This window comes from Panthera uncia (assembly GCF_023721935.1).
Source record: "Panthera uncia isolate 11264 chromosome A3 unlocalized genomic scaffold, Puncia_PCG_1.0 HiC_scaffold_11, whole genome shotgun sequence".
NCBI lineage: Eukaryota > Metazoa > Chordata > Mammalia > Carnivora > Felidae > Panthera > Panthera uncia.
The window spans coordinates 11,654,695-11,674,958 of record NW_026057578.1 but is presented as its reverse complement, the minus strand read 5'-3'; the positions used below and the strand labels follow the sequence as shown (position 1 = coordinate 11,674,958).

The 20,264-nt window shown below is 45.4% G+C and overlaps 1 protein-coding gene across 2 annotated transcripts in view; it reads left to right on the top strand.

The window, feature by feature from the left end:
- The first annotated feature begins 2,528 nt into the window (after positions 1–2,528).
- Positions 2,529–20,264, top strand: part of SLC9A8 (solute carrier family 9 member A8) — a 68,009-nt gene continuing 50,273 nt past the window's right edge. The window contains exons 1-4 of one of the 2 annotated variants that reach the window (XM_049650619.1): positions 2,529–2,740; positions 3,193–3,240; positions 4,616–4,794; positions 11,740–11,820. In XM_049650619.1, coding sequence (XP_049506576.1) covers positions 2,715–2,740; positions 3,193–3,240; positions 4,616–4,794; positions 11,740–11,820 — 334 coding nt within the window. In that variant the 5' untranslated portion in view covers positions 2,529–2,714. The remainder of the gene's footprint in view (positions 2,741–3,192; positions 3,241–4,615; positions 4,795–11,739; positions 11,821–20,264) is intronic. The other variant, XM_049650620.1, reaches the window with a different exon arrangement.

Sequence of the window (20,264 nt, the reverse complement as noted above, 5' to 3'; positions counted from 1 at the left end):
AGGAGGAGGGGGAGGAGGAGGAGGAGGAGGAGGAGGAGGAGGAGGAGAAGAAGAAGAAGAAGAAGAAGAAAAAGAAGAAGAAGAAGAAGAAGAAGAAGAAGAAGAAGAAGAAGAAGAAAAGAATTAAGGAAACAATAGCTGAGCACCACACCTACAGGAAGAACTCAATAAACGTTGGCTGGTCCTAAGCATATTCTCTCAGCTTTGTCAACAGCCCTAAGAGGTTTTGGAGTGGCAGGGGACTTTGGGTGTAAGCCAGACAGCTCTCTTCTCTACCTAGTTCTTCAGGACCAAAACCTTGAAGTCATCCTTGACTCATCGCTTTCTTTTACACACCACAGTCCCTCAGCAAACCCTGCCTTCAAGATGTACCCAGAATCCAATCCTTCCTGTCATCTCTAGCACATCACCTTAATCCAAACCACCATCAGCTCTCACCCTGGTTAGTGCAAAAGCCTCCTAGCTGGCCAGAGGCCTGTCATCCACCCAACTCCCCACAGGCAAGCAAAGTTGTCCCGATAAAAGTCAGGTCAGAGCACTCCTCTTCTCGAAACCCTTCTGTTTCCTAACACATCTAGAGTTAACTTCTTCACTCCTTTATTTATTTGATGATCCTTTATTATTGAGCACCTACTGTACGCTAGGTGCTGTTCTGGAGATGAAACAACAGAGCAGACAAAAACCTCCGCACTCAGGAAGTTTACATCCTTGTGGAGGAAAATGCTTTGGGGAAAAATAACTCGGGGAAGGAGAGGGGGCTTGGGTTTTAAACAGGGTGGTCAGCGAAGTCAGGATAAGGAAGGTAAGCATTAAACAAAAAGCCTAAAACTGGGAAAAGGTGAGATCCAAGGGACAACCCACAAGTGGAGTATTCTAAACAAAGGGCTGAGCAAGTACACCAGTAAGTACCTGGTGTGATCCCAGTTCACACAGAAGCCATTGTGACCACAGTGGAAAATGTGCAGGAGGGAGTGAGTCCATCCACCTCTGAGGGGTAAATGGGGCAGGGTTGAGTCTTGTGAGTTTTCTAAGTCTTTTTTCCTTTGACTGAGATTGGAAGCCAGTGGAGGTTCCAATTTAAGCAGGGCAATGACTAGAGGTGTTTTGTTTTGTTTTAATTTATTTTAAAAAAAAAATTTATGTTTATTTATTTTTGAGAGAGTGAGAGTGTGAGTGAGGGAGGGGAAGAGAGAGAGGGAGACACAGAAGCCAAAGCAGGCATTGAGCTGTCAGCACAGAGCCCGACGTGGGGCTCGAACCCGCAAACCGTGAGATCGTGACCTGACCAGAAGTTGGACACTCAACCAACTGAGCCACCTAGGCACCCCTTATCTTTAAATTCAAGTTAGCGTACCGTGTAGTATTGGTTTCAGGAGTAGACTCAGTGATTCATCACTCACTTATAACACCCAGTGCTCCTCCCAGCAAGTGCCCTCGTTAATGTCCACCACCCATTTAGCCCATCCCTCCACCCGCCTGCCCTTCAGCAACCCCCAGTTTGTTCTCTGTATTTAAGAGTCTCTTACAGTGTGCCTCCCTCTCTGTTTTTCTCTTTCTTCCTTCCCTTCCCCTGTGTTCATCTGTTTTGTTTCTTAAATTCCACATACGAGTGAAACCACGTATTTGTCTTTCCCTGACTTATTTTGCTGAGCACAATACACCCTAGCTCCATCCGCATTGTTGCAAATGGCAAGATTTCTTTCTTCATGATCACCAAGTAACATTCCATTGTAAATGACTGAAGTTTTAAAGGATCACTGGAGGGGGGAGGGTCTGGCTGGCTGAGTCCCAGGAGCAGGCAACTCTTGATCTTGGGGTTGGGTGTAGAGATTGTTTAAATAAATAACTGAAAAATGTTTTCCAAGGATCGCTGGAGCCCGCGGTGCAGAAGGCCGCGAGGAACAACAGCAGAGCCAGAGACAAGTTTACGGTTCAGGCAGCTACTACAGCTGCTATGAGATATGACGTCTTGGACCTGGAAGGAGGTGGCCAACAGCAGAGGTGGTGTCCTTTCCAAAGACCTTACACAAGGGTACCAGTCCTCCCGACGGGGTCCCTCTTACCCCTACAACCCTGCCTCGTTCCTTCCTGATATGCTCAACCCTACAGACCACCGCTAGGCACATGCAGTCGACTCCACGAACAAATTAATGAAAGATCCAGGACCAGATCGTCATCACCTACTTGAATGATAGGCATACAGTCAGAACTCAGTAATTGTTTACAGATAGACTACTGCACAACTCTGCGAGGCCCAAGTGGCTAGTCCTCTCTCTACAGCGAGGAAAACTGGGGCTCAGATCGGGGAAGTGTACCCCTGGGGTCCCTTTGTGTAACCTCGGTTAGACGTTTCCTTCTCAACTTTCGGAACGCAGTCCTCCACACTGGATGGAGAGTGCTTGCTCTCAGGGTGAGTCACAACGACCTCACAGGAGCTTCCCTCAAAACGTCCCCGCCCTGGGATGAAGAAAGGCCAAAACTTCATGGGGCCAGAAGGTCCCCAGACGCAGGGCAGTCAGGCGTCCTAAAAGGGCCCTGGCACGGTCCTCCCACCTTCAGGCCACAGAGACGAAGGGACAGAAGGGCCGCCCTCGCGCGGCCGAGGCCCCGCCCCCCGCTCGTCCGCCAGCCCGCGCCTGCAGCGGAAGCCGGAAGCAAAAGCAGTCCCTGCTAGCCCCCGGCTCCGAACTCGGTGGTCTTGGAGGCTCCGCAGGATGGGGGAGAAGATGGCGGAAGAGGAGTGAGTGGGCATTTCCCGGGCGGCGGAGGCGGCAGGGCTGGGCCCCGGCGGGTGTGACAGCGAGCGCCTCAGGCCGCCCTCCGGCCCTGAAAGGCGGAGCTCCTTGTGCCGGTTGGGCAGGACTAACCATGCCGGCGCCAGCGAGGAGGGCGGGAGGGATGGGCCTGGGCCCAGCCCGGCCCTTAAGCCTCCTGGAGGTCAGATCCTCGTGCAGGGAATCGACAGCCCAGGGCAGGCCTCGAAAGCCGTCTGGCCGAAACCGCAACCCAGATTTCACTTTCCCATTTTTCGGTCTTCTGAATATTGGGGAGAGCTCCGCCGCCTCCTCCAGCAAGTCCCCTACCCCTCTACTTAGCCAGCCGCCTCTTCCATTGTAACGGTCATTTTTCTCTTCTGTCTCCTCCACCGAGATTCATTCATTCATTAACTGTTGGCCATTTACTCTATTCCAGGCCCTGGGCACATAGTAGTGAAGGAGGCCGACCAGGAGCCGCCCTCAGGTAGTTTACATTTTAGTGGGAATAGACCATCAATAGGCAAGATGACTTCAGTGCTCTAAAAGGAAATGGAAGTGTTAGGGCGGGCGTCCCTGCAGGAAGACGTGACATGCCAGCTGAAACTTTAAGGACAAGAAGGAGGGATAGGAGAGGGAACAAGCAAGTGCAAATGGCTGGAAGCAAGAAAGGGCTTAGTGTCTTTTAGGGACAGAAAGAAAGGCAGGATGGCTGGAATAGAAAGAGTGAGGGGCTAGCTGAGATGAGATAGAGATGTGTGAGGCGTCCAGTGTCCTCCAGGTACTTCTGGGGGAAGGACCACTCTTTAGTCTGTCTCCGCACGTGCCGGGCACAATCTATTGCATGTTACAGATGCCCTACCTATGTGGAAGGGTAGGTCAAAATTAAGAAGGAACCCCCATGGTTGAAATCTGACTCCCTCACCTGACATCTTTTCAGATACGTCTCTTCAGCTGGGTGGTCATTTCATCTTGGCAGCTTATTTACCCAGTGTGTGCTCTATTGCAGACATTGAACTGGGCCTCAGCAGCGCAAAGCAAAAAAGAGGTGGTATGGCCCCAGTGATTTCAAGTTTGGTCTCAAAGCTTGATTCTGCCGCTGGCTAACTGAGATATTGGCCACGTTATGCAGCCTCTCTGAGTTTCAGTTATTCATGGGTAAAAAAGGGAAAGTAATCGTCCCCATCTCAGGCATGGTTTGCCTATGAAATGAGAGGTTGTGATGTTACCTAGTCTCTGGCATGAAGCATTACTCAAACACCAGCTGTTATAATCACAGTTGCAATGATTATTATATGAATATTGCCCTATTTAACAATCCTACCCCGGAGCAAGGAGAGCACTGAGAAACGGGACAGATGCCATATTACAGGGGACGTTGAGCCTTTGGAAATCTGAGAAGGATTTTGTCAAGTGGGGTGAGGTGTTCCAACCGGATCAACAGTTGGGTAAATTCAGGTGGCTTCGTCAACTTGCAGCTATAATTCAAGGAAAAGAATGTAAACTGGAGAAATAAAGGCGCCATGTAAATAATGTTGGATCTTGGAATGTGATGACAGTCCAGTGTGCCTCCGTTTGAATCCCTTATTAAATGCCAAAGAGCAGGCAGCATTTTATTTCTACGCTGGCCCCAATTCCCCCCTTGTTTCTGTCCCATAAGCGGCTGGGTTCAGAGCACCTGAAGCCACTGGTACTCTCCTGCTGTGGCAGGCAGGAACTTTCTGGATCAGTTTGGTTCTAAGACTTGTGAATCCATCATCCTCTTTGCCAGATTCCCCTTCTGCGTGTGTGTGCGTGCGCACGTGTTGGTACTCAGGGCCCATTTCCCTTTATCTAATACTGCTGCTTTTTATGTCCAACAGGTTCCCTAATACAACTCATGAAGGTTTCAATGTCACTCTCCACACTACCTTGGTTGTCACTACGAAACTGGTGCTCCCGACCCCTGCCAAGCCCATTCTCCCCGTGCAAACGGGGGAGCAGGCTCAGCAGGAGGAACAGTCAAGCGGCATGACCATTTTCTTCAGCCTCCTCGTCCTAGGTGAATGTGGAGACACCCTCGTCTGCCATCCTGAGTGTCTGTGTGTGTTGTCCATAAGGTCCACCCTGTCTAAGCCACCATTTACTTGATGTCAAGTCTTCCTTCCATTTGGTTTTTGCGCTTCAGACACTGAGGGACGATGATCAGTTCATAACATAACAGGGTACTCCTTTTTCTTTGTAAAATCGCCGAGCTTAGCAATTCTGAAGAGCTCTTTCTATAATGTCTTAGATATCATTTGGAAGAAAGGAAGGATTTTTGACCGAGAAAGAACCTTGAGCATCTTCTAGTATAGTGGGTTTCAGGCTGTGCTCGTGAGTGTGTATGCTTGTGTAGATGGTGGTGATAATGGAGGCGGGGTAAGTCAAATGGGAGGGCATCTGCCTTTTTGACCAGAGACAGCATTTTGTCACTTTGCTCTCAGGTTTCCATGTAAATTTTATTAAAGGTTTTGCCACTGAGTAAAAGATCAGACACCCTTGCCCTAGCACACTTTTTTCCTTCCCCTTTAACTTTCCCATTAACTGTGGTTGTGACTTTTACCATATCTGTGTACCACCCGTGCTGTTATTTACTTATGTAATATTTTTCTTTGAACAGATTCACTCATTTTGTTCAACCTCCTCCTGTAACGGGTGAGAAAATTTAGGTCCAGAGAGATGAAGTGATTGACTTGCCTGGTTTTGGGGAGACTAGAGATTAAAATTTGGGTTGCCAGACATCAGTCAAGAAATTTAGGTAATAGGTGATAGTTTAGATGCCCCCCGGAGACCGTAGAGAACTGTTTTAGACAAAAACAAAAAACAAAAAAACAAACAGATGAAACTATGTAGCCACTTTGGACTAGCTGACTAAGGAAGAAATAGCTTTGAATTTGACCCAAATCCACACTCTATTTTGAAGAGTGAAGTTGGCATATTTATATTTTCTGGTTAATGGTCAAATAGTTTTAATATAATAATTTTGTTTGAAATCCCAGGACTTGAGGTGCCTGGCTGGCTCAGTCAGAAGAGCATTCAACTCTTGATCTCAGGGTCATGAGTTCAAGCCCCACGTTGGGTGTAGAAATTACTTAAAAAGAAAATCTTTAAAAAAATAAAATCTCAGGTTTTCAGCCTGAGGTTTCAGCCTTATCTCTCATAGATTCCAAAAAAACTTAAAAAAATAAATTTTTTTATGTTTATTTTTGAGAGAAAGAGAGAGAGTACGAGCAGGGGAGGGGCAGAGACAGAGGGAGACACAGAATCTGAAGCGGGCTCCAGGCTCTGAGCTGTCAGCACAGAGTCCGGCTCAGGGCTTGAACCCACGGACACGAGATCAGAGTCGACTGACTGAGCCACCCAGGTGTCCTGAAAAACCTTTTAAATAGAATACAGAAAAAGTACACAAACCACCGGCGTTCATCGTCCCGTATGGACTTGATATGCCCAGATAATTTTTTACCTTGTGAATGTAGTTGAATTTTGTTTCTGTTTCTAGGGGATGACTTCAGCAATCAAGGACTCTTGTTTTTCCTTTTTACTCTGTGATGGTAGTTGAATGTAAAGAAAAACAGTTCTTGGTCAAGAAATCTTTAGTACTTGAATCCATAATCTTGAAGGACGAGTATTCCTAGTCTCTTTACATTGTTGTCCGCTTCATAATGGCAGAGAACATAAAAGGCAGAGACCCGGAAGAAAACTTTGGTTTGTAGTCTCCTTTTTTCATGGGAAGATAAAAAGAATAAGTCAGACTTTCAAAGTAATTTTCAGGGTGTGGAGCGTTTAAGGTTGGTTTGTGCCTGAGACCACAAAGCAGGTGGTTATAGTGCTTTTAATCCCGGCCAAACCCAGCACAGCGGTAACACATCTTTGGGGCCAGAAAGGTCTAAACTGTTTACTAGTGTCGTGTATTTCACTTGGATATCTTTTCAAACAGATGGTAAACCTGGACTTCACAGTCACACTAGTGTCAGGTGCGTTTTGTTTTCACCTAATCAGACCGTTGGCAGTCTAGGAATTGATGTCTCCATTTTTTATGGATAGGTCAGCACGCATTATCAGAGTGGAATGCTTTCTTTTTAAATAAATTTGAAGACATTTTTTCTCTTGTATATTATCAACAAAATATGTATCTTGTATATTGATTCCTGATTAGATGTCCAAACATATAAATCTGATAAAAAATTGGAGTTCATAGGTATTTTGCTGGAGCGCCTGGGTGGCTCAGTGAGTTAAGCCTCCAACTTCAACTCAGGTCATGATCTCACAGTCCGTGAGTTCGAGCCCCGCGTCGGACTCTGTGCTGGCAGCTCAGAGCCTAGAGCCTGCTTCAGATTCTGTGTCTCCCTCTCTCTCTCTGCCCCTCCCCTGCTTGCATTCTTGTCTCCCTCTCTCTCTCAAAAATAAATGAAGATTAAAAGAAAAAAAAATTTTTTAAATAGGTATCTTGCTAACTCACTGAGTACATGAACTGTAGTGAATTGAGGGAAATTGGGGTCCATGATTTATTCTAGACTTCAGGAACTCCTAACCTGGAACACATTTAACCACTTTTGCTTACTGTTTTAGTCAAGTCAAATGAAATTGTAACTTTTATGTCCTTTAAGCTTGTCAAAGGATTACAGTGTGTTCCCCTTTTTTGAGAAAGGATGCCAAAACTCTAGTTACTTTTGACTTTAGAAGCTTGAAATCAGTTGACTTACATTTAACCCTTGCTGATCTTGGACTCTGCAGAAACAATGGTGAGTCATTTTTATTGACCTACTAGAGTTAACAATTAGCATCATTTGGCACATACATTTTATTTATTTACTTTTTTATTTTTTTTATTTTTTTAAATTTTTTTTAACGTTTATTTATTTTTGAGACAGAGAGAGACAGAGCACGAACGGGGGAGGGGCAGAGAGAGAGGGAGACACAGAATCGGAAACAGGCTCCAGGCTCCGAGCCATCAGCCCAGAGCCCCACGCGGGGCTCGAACTCACGGACCGTGAGATCATGACCTGAGCCGAAGTCGGACGCGTAACCGACCGAGCCACCCAGGCGCCCCAAGGCACATACATTTTATATAACTCCATTATGCACATGCATTTTATTTAACTCCATTAAACTGAATGGAGTTACTAAAATTGATACGCCTGTTTTGATGAACTTTCCATAATGATTACTTCAGGCATGAATGTTTAGAAACATTAACTTGCGGTGTACCTACCCTCCATACCTCACAGAAACCTTTGCCTCTTGCTCTGTTTTTTCCAAGGTTACTTGAAAATGTGTACTTGTGTGTGTATCTACATATATCCATTCATATGCACATTCATTTGTAAAGGCACATAGAGCTTGGATTTTGTTTGTTTTAATACAAACAGGATTCAGTAACTTGCTTTTTCATCTCACAGATGCCTTGGAGATCCTTTTATGTTCTATTTTTTTATATCTGCTTTTTTTTTGAAGAATGTGTGTTAAAGTAAACATAAAATATATACCATTTTATCTAAAGTGTACGATTCGGTATCATCTAGGACTCTCACGATGCCGATGCAACGATCAGCATTATCTAGTTTCAGAACATTTTCATCACCCCAAAAGGAAACTCAGTGTCCATCGAAAGCCATCACTCCCCATCTTCCCCTACCCCGGGTCTTTACTAAACACTATTTTGCATTCTATCCCTAGGAATTTGCCTACTCAGAATATTTCAGACACAACTAGAATCATGCAACATGTGGTCTTTTTTTTTTTTTTTTTTAATTTTTTTTTTCAACGTTTTTTATTTATTTTTGAGACAGAGAGAGACAGAGCATGAACGGGGGAGGGGCAGAGAGAGAGGGAGACACAGAATCGGAAACAGGCTCCAGGCTCCAAGCCATCAGCCCAGAGCCCGACGCGGGGCTCGAACTCACGGACCGCGAGATCGTGACCTGGCTGAAGTCGGACGTTCAACCGACTGCGCCACCCAGGCGCCCCCTATATGTGGTCTTTTATGTCTGGCTTCTTTCACTTAGCATCATGTCTTCGAGGTTCATCCGTGTCGTAGCGTGTGTTAGAAGTACATTCATTTTTATGGCTGAATAATAATTCCCTTTATAGATATTCCACATTATGTTTATTCACCAGTTGACAGACATTTGGATTGTTTCTGTGTTTTGGCTATTGTGAATAGGGCTGCTGTCGACATTTGTGTATAGGTTTTTGCGTAGATGTATGTTTTTATTTCTCTTTGCTACATACGTACATACAGGAGTGGAGCTGCTGGTGGTTGCTCTATGTGTAACTTTCTCAGGAACTCATACTTTGCACAGAGGCCGTACCATATTTCGTTCCCACCAGCAATGGCCTAGAGTTCCGGTGTCTCCGCGTCCTTGCCAACACTTGTTCTTTTCCATTGTGTTTTGTTTTATTTTTTAATTATCACCATCTCTTACTCATTGGTCGGTGTGAAGTTGCATCTTGTGGTCTTGATTTGCATTTCTCCAGGGACAAATGAGGTTGAGCATCTTTTCATGTGCTACTTGGCCATTTGTTTGTTTGGAGGGATGTCTATTCTGGTTCTTTGTCCATTTTCAAATTCCATTGTTTGTCTTTTTGTTATTGAGTTGTCAGAGTTCATATGTATTCTGGTTGCTAGACCTGTATCAGATTAATGATTTACAAATATTTTCATCCATTCTTTGGGCCATCTTTTCAGACCTCATTCTTTTAAACGGTTGAAGACCATTCCCTGGCATTGCTGAACCTCCTACTTCGCACTCTCTGTTGATAGATGGTTTTCCCCTTTGTCTTAAAGGGGCAAATTGTTGTTTGATTTACAAGAATAAACTATTTATTTTTAAACTTTGAAGTTTTTTTTTTTAATTTTTTAATGTTTATTTTTGTGAGAGACAGAGAGACAGAGCGTGAGCAAGGGAGGGGCATAGAGAGAGAAACAGAACCTAAAGCAGGCTCCAGGCTCTGAGCTGTCAGCACAGAGCCTGACACGGGGCTCAAACACAAACTGCGAGATCATGACCTGAGCCGAAGTCGGACGCTTAACCGACTGAGCCACTCAGGTGCCCCTAAACTTTGAAGTTTTTTTTTTTTTAAGTTTATGTTTATTTATTTTTGAGAGAGAGCAAGAGTGCGTAGGGCAGGGCCAGAGGAGGGTGGACAGAGGATCTGAAGCAGGCTCCGTGCTGATGGCAGAGAGCCCAACACAGGACTCAAACTCACGAACCATGAGATCATGACCCGAGCCAAAGTCAGGAGGCTTAACCGACTGAGCCACCCAGGCACCCCGAGAATAAACTTTTTCAATTAATTTTTTCATCTAGCTTGGTGCAAAGAAAGATCAGAAACTGAGTGAACTCCCTAGATCTATATTCAGCCCACTTATGTACCTGCCTTTTTAGACAGTAGGCCTGCTCACTAGTCACATGTCGTGCTTATGCATTAGAACATTTTTCTTGCTCTTGGTATTTAATGTAGGATTTTTCTAACTAGGTTAAATATTTATAATAAAGTAACACCACAGATTGATAGTTGAAAGCACAGAATGCAAGAAGGACAAAATTTCTATATTTACAACTGTTTCCTTTTTCTGGCCACCTGGTGCTTTTTGGTGGGCCTAACAATATCTGGTCTGTCAGTGCAGGCTCTGAGGGTGGCCATTTAACCACTATGCAGATTGTTTAAACATTTCCTTTTACAAAAAAGGCAACAGTTATACTTAGTACTGTTAAGATAGTCCTGTGATTGATGAGATGCTATCCCACCTAGGTGCATAATAAAAGAAAGAGATACGCACACTTGCATTTGGGCCATGAAATTACATTTAGGAATTATTTATGTGAAAATACACTCTTATGGGGGGGAGGGTCCAGAGATACTTATCTCTTTCAGTTTTACATTCTTTTGTTTCTTTTCGTGACCGCCCCACTTGTGAGCAAAATTAAACATGATTCCTGTTTTGGTGACTGAGGAATGAAGACAGGCGGAAGGGAGGTGGTGGATGCCTATGGCTAAAGGCACAGGGTTGGGGGGCCTGGGGGGGCTCGGTCAGTTAAGTCTCCGACTCTTGATTTCGATTCAGGTCATGATCTCACAGTTTCTTGAGTTTGAGGCCTGCATGGGCCTCGGCAGTTGCACCCTCTCTCTCTCTCAAAATAAGTAAATAAAACTTAAAAACAAAAACAAAAACATAAAGGCACAGGGTTGGAATCGGGCTCAACCCTGCAGCACCTACAGTGACATGACCTCTTGAAGCCTGTTTTTGTGCCTATAATCAAAGGAGATTATGGTAATAATAGCTCATTAAGAGGGGTGTTGGGGGCTAAATGAGACTGTGTTTGAGAAGTACTCAGTGCAGTGTCTGGCCATGGGGAGCCCTCAACTAGTGGGAGCCCCAGTACCTAGCTGAGGAGCAGGCACCCCATCTTTAGGTCTCGGATGTTCTCCCCACCAGACCACAGTTTTGACTTAATTCTCTGTGGACTATACTCTCACTTCATTCTCTGTGAAAAGAAAACCAATCCCATGGTGGCAAAACACTTTGTGGCAACATATTCTGTTGCAGTTATATTTGATTAAAGGGATTGATTTCCCTGACTTCCTCCTCCCATTTCAGATTTTCCAGGTGATTACTTCCAAAAAGTTGAAGACCATTTCTCAGAATTAGAGATTTGAATACATGATTGTATAAGGTTTATGCAGTTAGGGGAAAAGATTAGATGTCTGTTGCTCTTTGAGCAACCACTGGAAAATAAACAGGCATATAAAAAATCTGGAGACAATGTTACAAAACACTGTGAATCTCCTTCCAGGTTAAGAAATAAGCGATTGGAAAAAGAACTGAAGTTTCCCATGTCATTGTCCGCTGTCCATTTTCCTTAGCAGCAGCACCCCCCCCCCAGAAGTAACCATTGCTTTGAACTTGGTGTTTATTATTTGAAATTGTGCTGTTTTAACAGTGTCTTATTTTTTCCCACAGCTATCTGCATCATATTGGTGCATTTACTGATCCGATACAGATTACATTTCTTGCCAGAGAGTGTTGCTGTTGTTTCTTTAGGTAAGTGCTTGTCAGTGATCCTATAATAAAAGCAGTAATAATACCATTTTTTGAGTGCCTTCCTAGTGCCAGAAACAGCATGAGATGTGGTACATGCCCAATTTCATTTAATCCTCACTGCAACCTGCCACGAGGGTGTTATGATCCCATTTTACAGATGAGGACACCGTGACTCAGGAGTGATGACCTCCTAAAGGTCACATAGAAGCCCCCCCCCCTCCCCCCCCGTTCTGCTTCTAGAACTACCCTCGGGGCACATTGACCTCTGTTACTAGGTTATGCAGACACCCAAGTCTACTAAGGCAAGTAATGGACACTTAATTCATAGGGTCACTGAATTTTACAGCCAGAAGGAACGCTGACTTCATGGTCTAAGTAGGAGAAATGGCTCACTCTAATGTCAGAATGAGATCTAAGGTGTTCAGGAGTATTCCATTCTACCTCACTTGCATGTCTTTCTTGTTTCCTGTGGCAATAAATTGTTAAGATAACTAGCCTCTGTATGTCAACTATACTTCAGTAAAATTAAAAAAGGAAAAAAAAAAAGGTAATCAGCTCCTATTTAGAGGGAATGAATCAGTGTAATAATAGATGTGAGCTCACATGAAAGTTAATTGAAATGGTTAATGAAGGAAGAAGCAGGGACCTTCCTTCTCAGTAAGGATTAAAATCAAGACAAAAATGTGTTTGGGGGTGCTTAAGGCATGGTAAATAAGGTTTCACTGAGACCCGCTAAGGCATTTATCAGTTTATGATATTGTGTTGTTTTTTCCACTTGCCTACTCATGAGATTTAATTTTCCCTCATCACCACCGATGCTCTCTGTAAGTTAATTTTCTTTGCCTCACAGGCTTGGTTGAGTAATATTTTTATAATACATTGATGGTTTAGCTTAACTTTGGAAATGAATGTTCAGACTTTGATTCCCCGTCCCCTGTCATCGTCTGCATTCCTACTAAGCTGGTTCAGCCCCTCCTGTGTTTTCCCTGGGCTTCACATTACTCCTCTAAGTGGTGCCTAGTTCTCACCTATGAGCTTTTGCATTGCCACCTCATGTGAGCCTTGTAACCCCCCAGTGATGCCATATCTTAAGGAAGAAACACCACTGGATAGTACTGATCTTCAGTCAAGAGTTGGAAAACAATTTTACTTAGAGTTCCTATTCTCTGTTTAGCAGGCTCTTGAGCTGCACATCCCGGCAGATTCTAACAGCCTTAGCTAACGAGATAGAAAGCCTTCAAGGTCTAAGAATGTATGATCATCCCTTTTCTGCTATCAGGACACTGAAAATAGCCTACACAACTAACACCTATTCTGGGACATTCAGTAAAGACTTAAAACACCACTCCAAGGAATGTACAGTTTTGCAGTCAGCTTTCATAGTTTCTTAGAATAAGAACTATAGCTGATGTGTGTTTAGTTATTGTGCCATGGAAATGATGGTTCTTATCATTTGGTTTGGAATGTCACGTTCTTCACTCTTTGAATGTTTGGGTAACTGTAGGTCAGTGAACACCAGTGCTTGTACTAGGAGTTATAGCAGACACTGTCGGTTGCCTACCCAAGGGCCATTGCCCCCTTCTTCCTTGAAAATAGAACCCTAATTTTGATCAGGTATCTTGCCACAGTGCACTCAAGGAAGGCGTGCCCCTCCAAGTCAAGACTGGTCTTTGCCATCGTGATAATTCCACTCTCCTTTGCCGTTGATTGGTTGAATGAGGTGAAGGCAGCAAGGCAGTGTGAAACCCCATCCTGGCCAGTGAGACCACGGGGCAGAGTGTGGGGGTGGAGTGTGCCTTATCCTCTCTGATGAGAAGTTTCCCGTACCTTTGATTCAGTTGTGTAACGATCTGATGCCTGGAGCATTGGGAGCCATCTTGCCATCACTGTGGCTCAAAGACAAAAGCCAGAATGCTAAGGATCGCCAGGGAGACAGATGAGAAACCCAGATTCTCGATTGCATCATTGTTTTGTTGAATTGATAGCCCTGGAGCTGCCTGTTGTATGAAATAAGAAACATGTGTTGTTGAAGCCATTTTTAAGCAGGTGTTCTTTTACTTGCAGCTAAAAGCATCTCAACAAATATAGGGCTCTTTCCATTCAAGGGGCAAGATCAGTTCAAATTGATTCAAAGAAAAATTGGCAGGGGTGGAGTTGCAGACCCATTGGCCTTTGGAACCAGAAAACCTACCAGTGACACTGGCTTCAGACTCAGGTGGATCAAGTCTCCTAAACTCAAGTTTTCTCCACCTCTCAACAGTGCTTCCCTCTGTTTCGGCTTCAGTCTCAGGCAGGCTCCCTCCGTGTGATAAGCCGTTCCAGCTTCGGGCCTACTACCCTTACAGGAGCAGTCACAGTGGGAAAACGTGGCCTCCTCTTCTTCCTGTTTCCACCAGAAGTTGTAGGATGAACTCTGACCTCCTGGCTTCCCCATTCTGCACACAGGGTGGGATGGTGTTGGGGACTGGCCAAGGCTCTCCATCCACAGGGTTCACTTCTTCACTGATGGAGCAGAAATAACTGTAGCCTGTAGGGCCCGGTCGTGGGAGGGTTGATGGCAAGTAAATCTTGCTTTCAAAACTTTTGTTAGCTAACTTGGGTGATTGGAATGCTAAGGGTAATTCCAAGAAGAGTGCTGGGGTCCAGAAGGTATTTTTTATTATGTTAGAAGACATTTGGTTAGAATTTAGAAATGCTGACAAAGCTATCAAAATAGTTTTATATTTCATAAAGCTATGTAAATTGAAGGAAAACTTTTTTTTCTCTTACTGGAGCAAAGTGTAACAAAATATTGAGGTATCCACCATTTCAAGAATTTCCAGCTTTTGTGCCAACGAAGAATCTAGATGAAACTGCCAGAGAAAATAGAGTTTTCATTCTTTAGGGATAAACTCTCCCAGCCTACCTCTTCTAGCCCAAAGTTACTTTTCAGACTGCAGTCATTGAGAGACATGATTGGCCTTTCGTGTTACAGTTAAACATTCAGAGTACCTAAGAAACTATTGGTATAGAAAAGGACTATCTACACTTTAAAAGCACATTTTCCCCCTTCTATTGTCTTGTAATTTCAAATGAGCCTCCAGACTTTTCTCATTGTTTCTAAAAAAAAAAGTATCAACATGAAATTCTAAAAATATTTTCTTGACCCTTCTTCAGAGCTTTCGGATACTTTCTGTACTTAGGGAATTTTGTAGCTTAGGCCTTTAAAAAAAATTTTTTTTTTTTTTGCACAAAGAGCTAGACAGAAAAAGAACAATCCTTTTCATTGACAACTTCAGCTATTTTCATTCTGCTTCATTCCCTTCCAAACCATATGTAGATTCGATGACTTTACTTGGTTTGAATTTGTATCATTTTTTGTGTTCTTTCCTTTTTACTAGTCTTTTCATTAAAGTTCACATATTTACTTCTGTCAGTGCTGATTCACTCTATATTTAGGACTGAAATTTACAAGGAATAAAAAGGAAATAATTGTACTGCCCACTATCCTCTGTCACCTATAGCGAAACAGGAGATTTTCCCTCCCACAATCATACTTTATTTCAGAGAGAGGAAAGGCCAGAAGGGGTTAAGTAAGGGCTGGAAATTTGCCCTTTCAAATGCCAAGGCCTAGCCTGAAGACTACTGATAATTAGAAACACTGGATTTGATCGAATCATTGGTAGGATGCACAAAAGTGCTTCCTTGTCATAACTTTCTTAACTATGTGCCTTTAGTATTATTGACTCGTTCTTGTTCTGACTAAAGGATTTCTTTTTTTTTTTTTTTTCAGTAGGAGAATAGTGCTCTTTGTGGGGCATCTGGACGGCTCAGTTGAGTGTCTGCCTTTGGCTCAGGCCATGATCTCACGCTTCGTGAGTTTGAGCCCCACATCAGGCTGTCTGCTGTCAGTGCAGAGCCTGCTTCAGATCCTCTGTCCCCCTCTGTCTGCCCTTCTCCCCCTCGTGCACGCACTCTAATTTACATTAAAAAAATTTTTTTTAATATCCATTTGTTTTTGAGACAGAGACAGAGCATGAGTGGGGGAGGAGGGGCAGAGAGAGAGGGAGACACAGAATGCGAAGCAGACTCCAGGTTCTGAGCTGTCAGCACAGAGCCCGACGCGGGGCTCGAACACACGAACTGTGAGATCATGACCTGAGCTGAAGTCAGACGCTCAACCCAGTGGGCCACCCAGGCGCCCCCTTCTCTCTAAAACAAACATTTAAAAAAAAAAAAAAAAAAAGAATAATGCTCCTTGTGTCAGTGGGTGTTTTGAGTGGAAAGCGATGAGAAATCACTCAATTCCTGAGTTACTAACTAAAGGTAATTCCAGAAAAAGCAGATGTAGTAATGATATTTTTAAATTTTTTTTTAATGTTCATTTATTTTTGAGACAAAGAGACAGAGTGTGAGTGGGGGAGGGGCAGAGAGAGAGGCAGACACAGAATCCCAAGCAGGCTGCAGGCTCCGAGCTCTCAGCACAGAGCTCCATAGGGCTAGAACTCACAAACTGAGATCATGATCTGAGCCGAAGTCAGACGCTTAACCAATGGAGCCACCCAGCCGTGCCTGTAGTAATGACATTCTAATTGTAGTTAAGTTCTTAAAAAAATTTTTTTTAATTTTAAGACAAAGGGAGAATCCTAGCTGTAACTGTAACAGCTTTTGTTACTTTTTAGACTGTTAAAGTCTAATGCTGACATAGCTTCCAGTGTCTCCCCGGAAACTCCTCGAATCTGAGGGGCTTTGATTTTTATTAGAGAAGAAACAGGCATTCATTTGTGGGTATTAGAGTAGCTGTCTTAGAGGCAGAGGCCAGAGTTGGTTGTCAGACTGACAAAATGATCACGTTAGACTCTCAGGATTTTCGAGGCTGTGCTCGAGGCAGGGAGGAGTGCCAGCACAGACTCAGTTTGTAGACACACGGGTCAGAGGGGACATCTTGTTGCTGTTCTGCCATGAACTAAATGCGTGCCCTCTGCGTGGAGTAAGTTCCTCCTTTTTCCTGGAGTCCTGCCTTGACTTACCTAGTTTTATGGTCATCTCCTCTTGGCTAAGCCTTTTATCATCCATAGGTTAGATTTTATACTCAAATCTTCCAGTTACACCAAAATAGATAGTCTAAATTTTAAAAATAATAAATAATAACTGTTAAATAATTGTATTCTGAAAGTTGCTACATTGGGGCTGATTTCTCTGACTTCCTCTTGTACCACATAAATGTTCTCCTCTGTGCTTGAAAAAGGAATGACATTGCTCTGAAAGGGTGAGCTGCTTTAAAAACGAAACATTTGGACAGCCTTTCCCCCCCAGAAAACAAACTGCCCTGAGGGATGGATTCTCATTTTAGAGTCTCTTTGGGGTAATTACTGTAGGTAGCAGAGTCAAGGACTGGATTTTCAAACTTACCTTACCAGAGTATAACTTGGCTCTATAATTACAGCTGACAAAATGTGCTAAAAATATATTGACGTATTTTCAAAAAATCGTCTGTGGTTAAAAGAGGATTACGTAAGTAAGTATATCCCTTTTTGCCTCATTATATAGTAGCAGACCTGTCTCCTCATGATGATCAGGGTCAGTCATCCCTGCCAGTATCGGTAAGCCTTTTCTAGGCCTGCTGGTCTGTTGACTCAAAGAGCCCAAGGGACCAGGCATCAGCCATTGTAACGCTTACTATGTGAACCCTGGTGGAAAGGTCACCTTCTGGGAGCCAGGACCTTTCGACCCCCTGAGCCTGTAGTTTCAGGCTATGGGAGCAGAAGTTCTTCAAGTGGGCATCCCTACTCCCAAGGGAGTCTCTGAGAGTGATGTTGAATGGGGCCACTCCTACAGTAAGCAGGTGCTGTGCCCCGCTTACTCTTAGGGACGTACTGCCCTATAATGGCCATTGGCTTAAGGAGTCAGTCGCATCCCGGGGGAGAGCTCCAGTCTTCGTAGGATGTCCTCTCCGAGCTGGTGCCTCAGCTTCTTTATGAGACCCTCTTACCACTCTGGCTGGCTGGCGGCTTCTGGATGGGGTGGCGTATTAGTGTAGGACCACGTGGGGTCCATGGTCGCACGCCCACTGCTGCACCTCCCTTGCCATAAAGTGAGTCTCTTGGTTTGACACGCTGTTGGGCGGTGTCCCGCTTTAGTGGACCAGACACTTGTGAGCCCTGGGACAGCGGTGCGATCCAAAAGACATACCCGCCGGCATACTTGTCCATCTCAGTCAGAATGAACTACCAGGGTGGAAGGGGTCTGATACAATCGAGTGGCCATCATTGCGCTAGCTGGTCTTCACAGGGGATGGAACCACATCAGGTGCTGGGTGTTGGTCCGTGTGGCTGTCCAGTCACGCATTCAACAACAACAGCAGCTAGAACAGCCATGGTGGGAGGGAGTCCACGCTGTTGGACTTGTGCACAACTCCCGTCTCTGCCATCATAGCTGCTGTGTTCATGAGCCCGTTGCATAAACACTGAAGAGGCCAAGGTGAGAGGCTGACTGAGTCACCCATGAACCAAGCTGCTCATGGGGACCTCCCAGCGAGGCCGTACGTAGGAACGGAGGGAGAGGTGTTGATGTCACAGCCGTAGAGGATGCAGAGGCCCGGGGCACCTGTTCATGCAGCGTGCTTGTGCCCACCGGACCTGGCCAAGCCTGATCTGTAATGTAACACTTGGATCTTACAACGCACTGCTGCTGGGCCCACCCAGCCTTATAACTGGGTGGTTATGGCAACGCCACTTAGGAAGCACAGTTCTGGGCACACGAGCACTTGACATCCCATGCTCAGATACTCTGTCTCTACCAGAGCCCAGTAGCATGCCAGGAACTATTTGGGTTTTTTCCTCCCGTGTTTTTCGAATGCCGTGTAGTTCTCTGCTGCAAATGGCATGACCTTGTTCCAGAACCCTAGGGATCTGTGCTGAGGAGCCCTCCTATGGAGGCTTGCCCGAGACGTCACACACCATCCCTTTCTACCCCAGATACTTCCGGGGCCAGGGGGTCTGCCAGATGGTGTGGCAGAAGCGGCAGGCGGCTTGAACTGCAGCGGGGCCCTTTCTTGTGGTCCCCACTCAGAACGCTCAACCTCCCACAAACCAGTAAATGGGTCAAAGTAGTTTTCTCAAGTGTGGAATATATAGCCTCTAAGCCTGGAGGAGGCCTACCCAGCATCGCGCTTCTTCTTAGTGGTGGGAGGTGGAAGGTGCAAATCTTGTCTCTTACTTGAAGGCAGTGTCTTGTCATGTTTCAGACCACTTGACCCCTACCTTCCCAGATGGGCGGTCCCCTGAAACTTTCTGTCGTCTGAAGCCTAGGTGTCTTATCAAGACATCCACTTGCCACTTCTTGCTTGTTGTGTCAGATTAGCATGCTGTCCCCCTAGTCTAGTGGACCACGGTGTCGTCCTGGGCAATGTCCATATGGTCTAGGTCCTTTGGGACTATGTTAATGACAGAGAGCAAGAGTTAACATAAGGTGCCTGCCTTGTTTGGACTTCTGTGTAATCTTGAAACAGCCTGGGGAGGTCTTTATGCCAGCAGGGAGGTGGGGGCACTTCAGCTGGCCCAGAGGGTCCACAGGAATCTGGAGATTGAAGGTGCTCATGTAAATCTCCCCCAGATGACCCTCCGCCACGTCTCAGAGTCGCACATCTTCCTTAGCAGGGCCTGGTAGGAGAGGATGTACGTAGCTTTACCCTCTTGAGCTCAACTTTCTCAAGATCTGCCACTCTTGGAGTTAAGTCCCGTGCCTGATCTTCGCTCTAGAAGCCCTCCAGCTGCAGCAGGTGAGGGCCTGCTTACATGTTGCCAAGGAGGCCCTCCGACTCTCACTTTGCTCTCAGTTGGTGATTGTCTGAGCCTGTCCTTCTCTCTTTTCAAAACCTTGGCCGGGGGGGTGGGGGGGGCGGGGCGGGGGGCGCATCTGGGTGGCTCAGTCAGTCGAGCGTCCAACTTCGGGTCAGGTCATGATCTCACAGCTCGTGAGTTCGAGCCCTTCATCGGGCCCTGTGCTGACAGCTCAGAGCCTGGAGCCTGCTTCGAATTCTGCGTCTCCCTCTCTTTCTGCTCCTTCTCCGCTCCTGCTCTCTCTCTCCTTCAAAAATAAGTAAGAACATAAAACAAAAAACCTTGGCGGCCCTCCGCAAAACCACACCGTTCCACTGTTCTCATTATTTCCCCCATAACCTCTCCAACACCACACGTGCTGCCTGAGCCACTGCCTCCCACCCCGTGTCCCAACCCAGTCACCACGAGGGAGTCTTAGCAGTGGCACTGCTACCCCAGCTGAGGGACTACCAGTACTTCCCCACCAGTGTTGGGGTCCTCACTGCCAGCCGGCTGCTGAGAGATCCACCTCCCTCCTCGGGGAGCATCCTTCGAGTGTGCTTCCTGGAACCACTCCGCTCTTGTAACCAGTTGTCTTAAGTTGGGAGCCTAAAAGCAGAGTCTTGAGACAGGAGGTTGGGACAT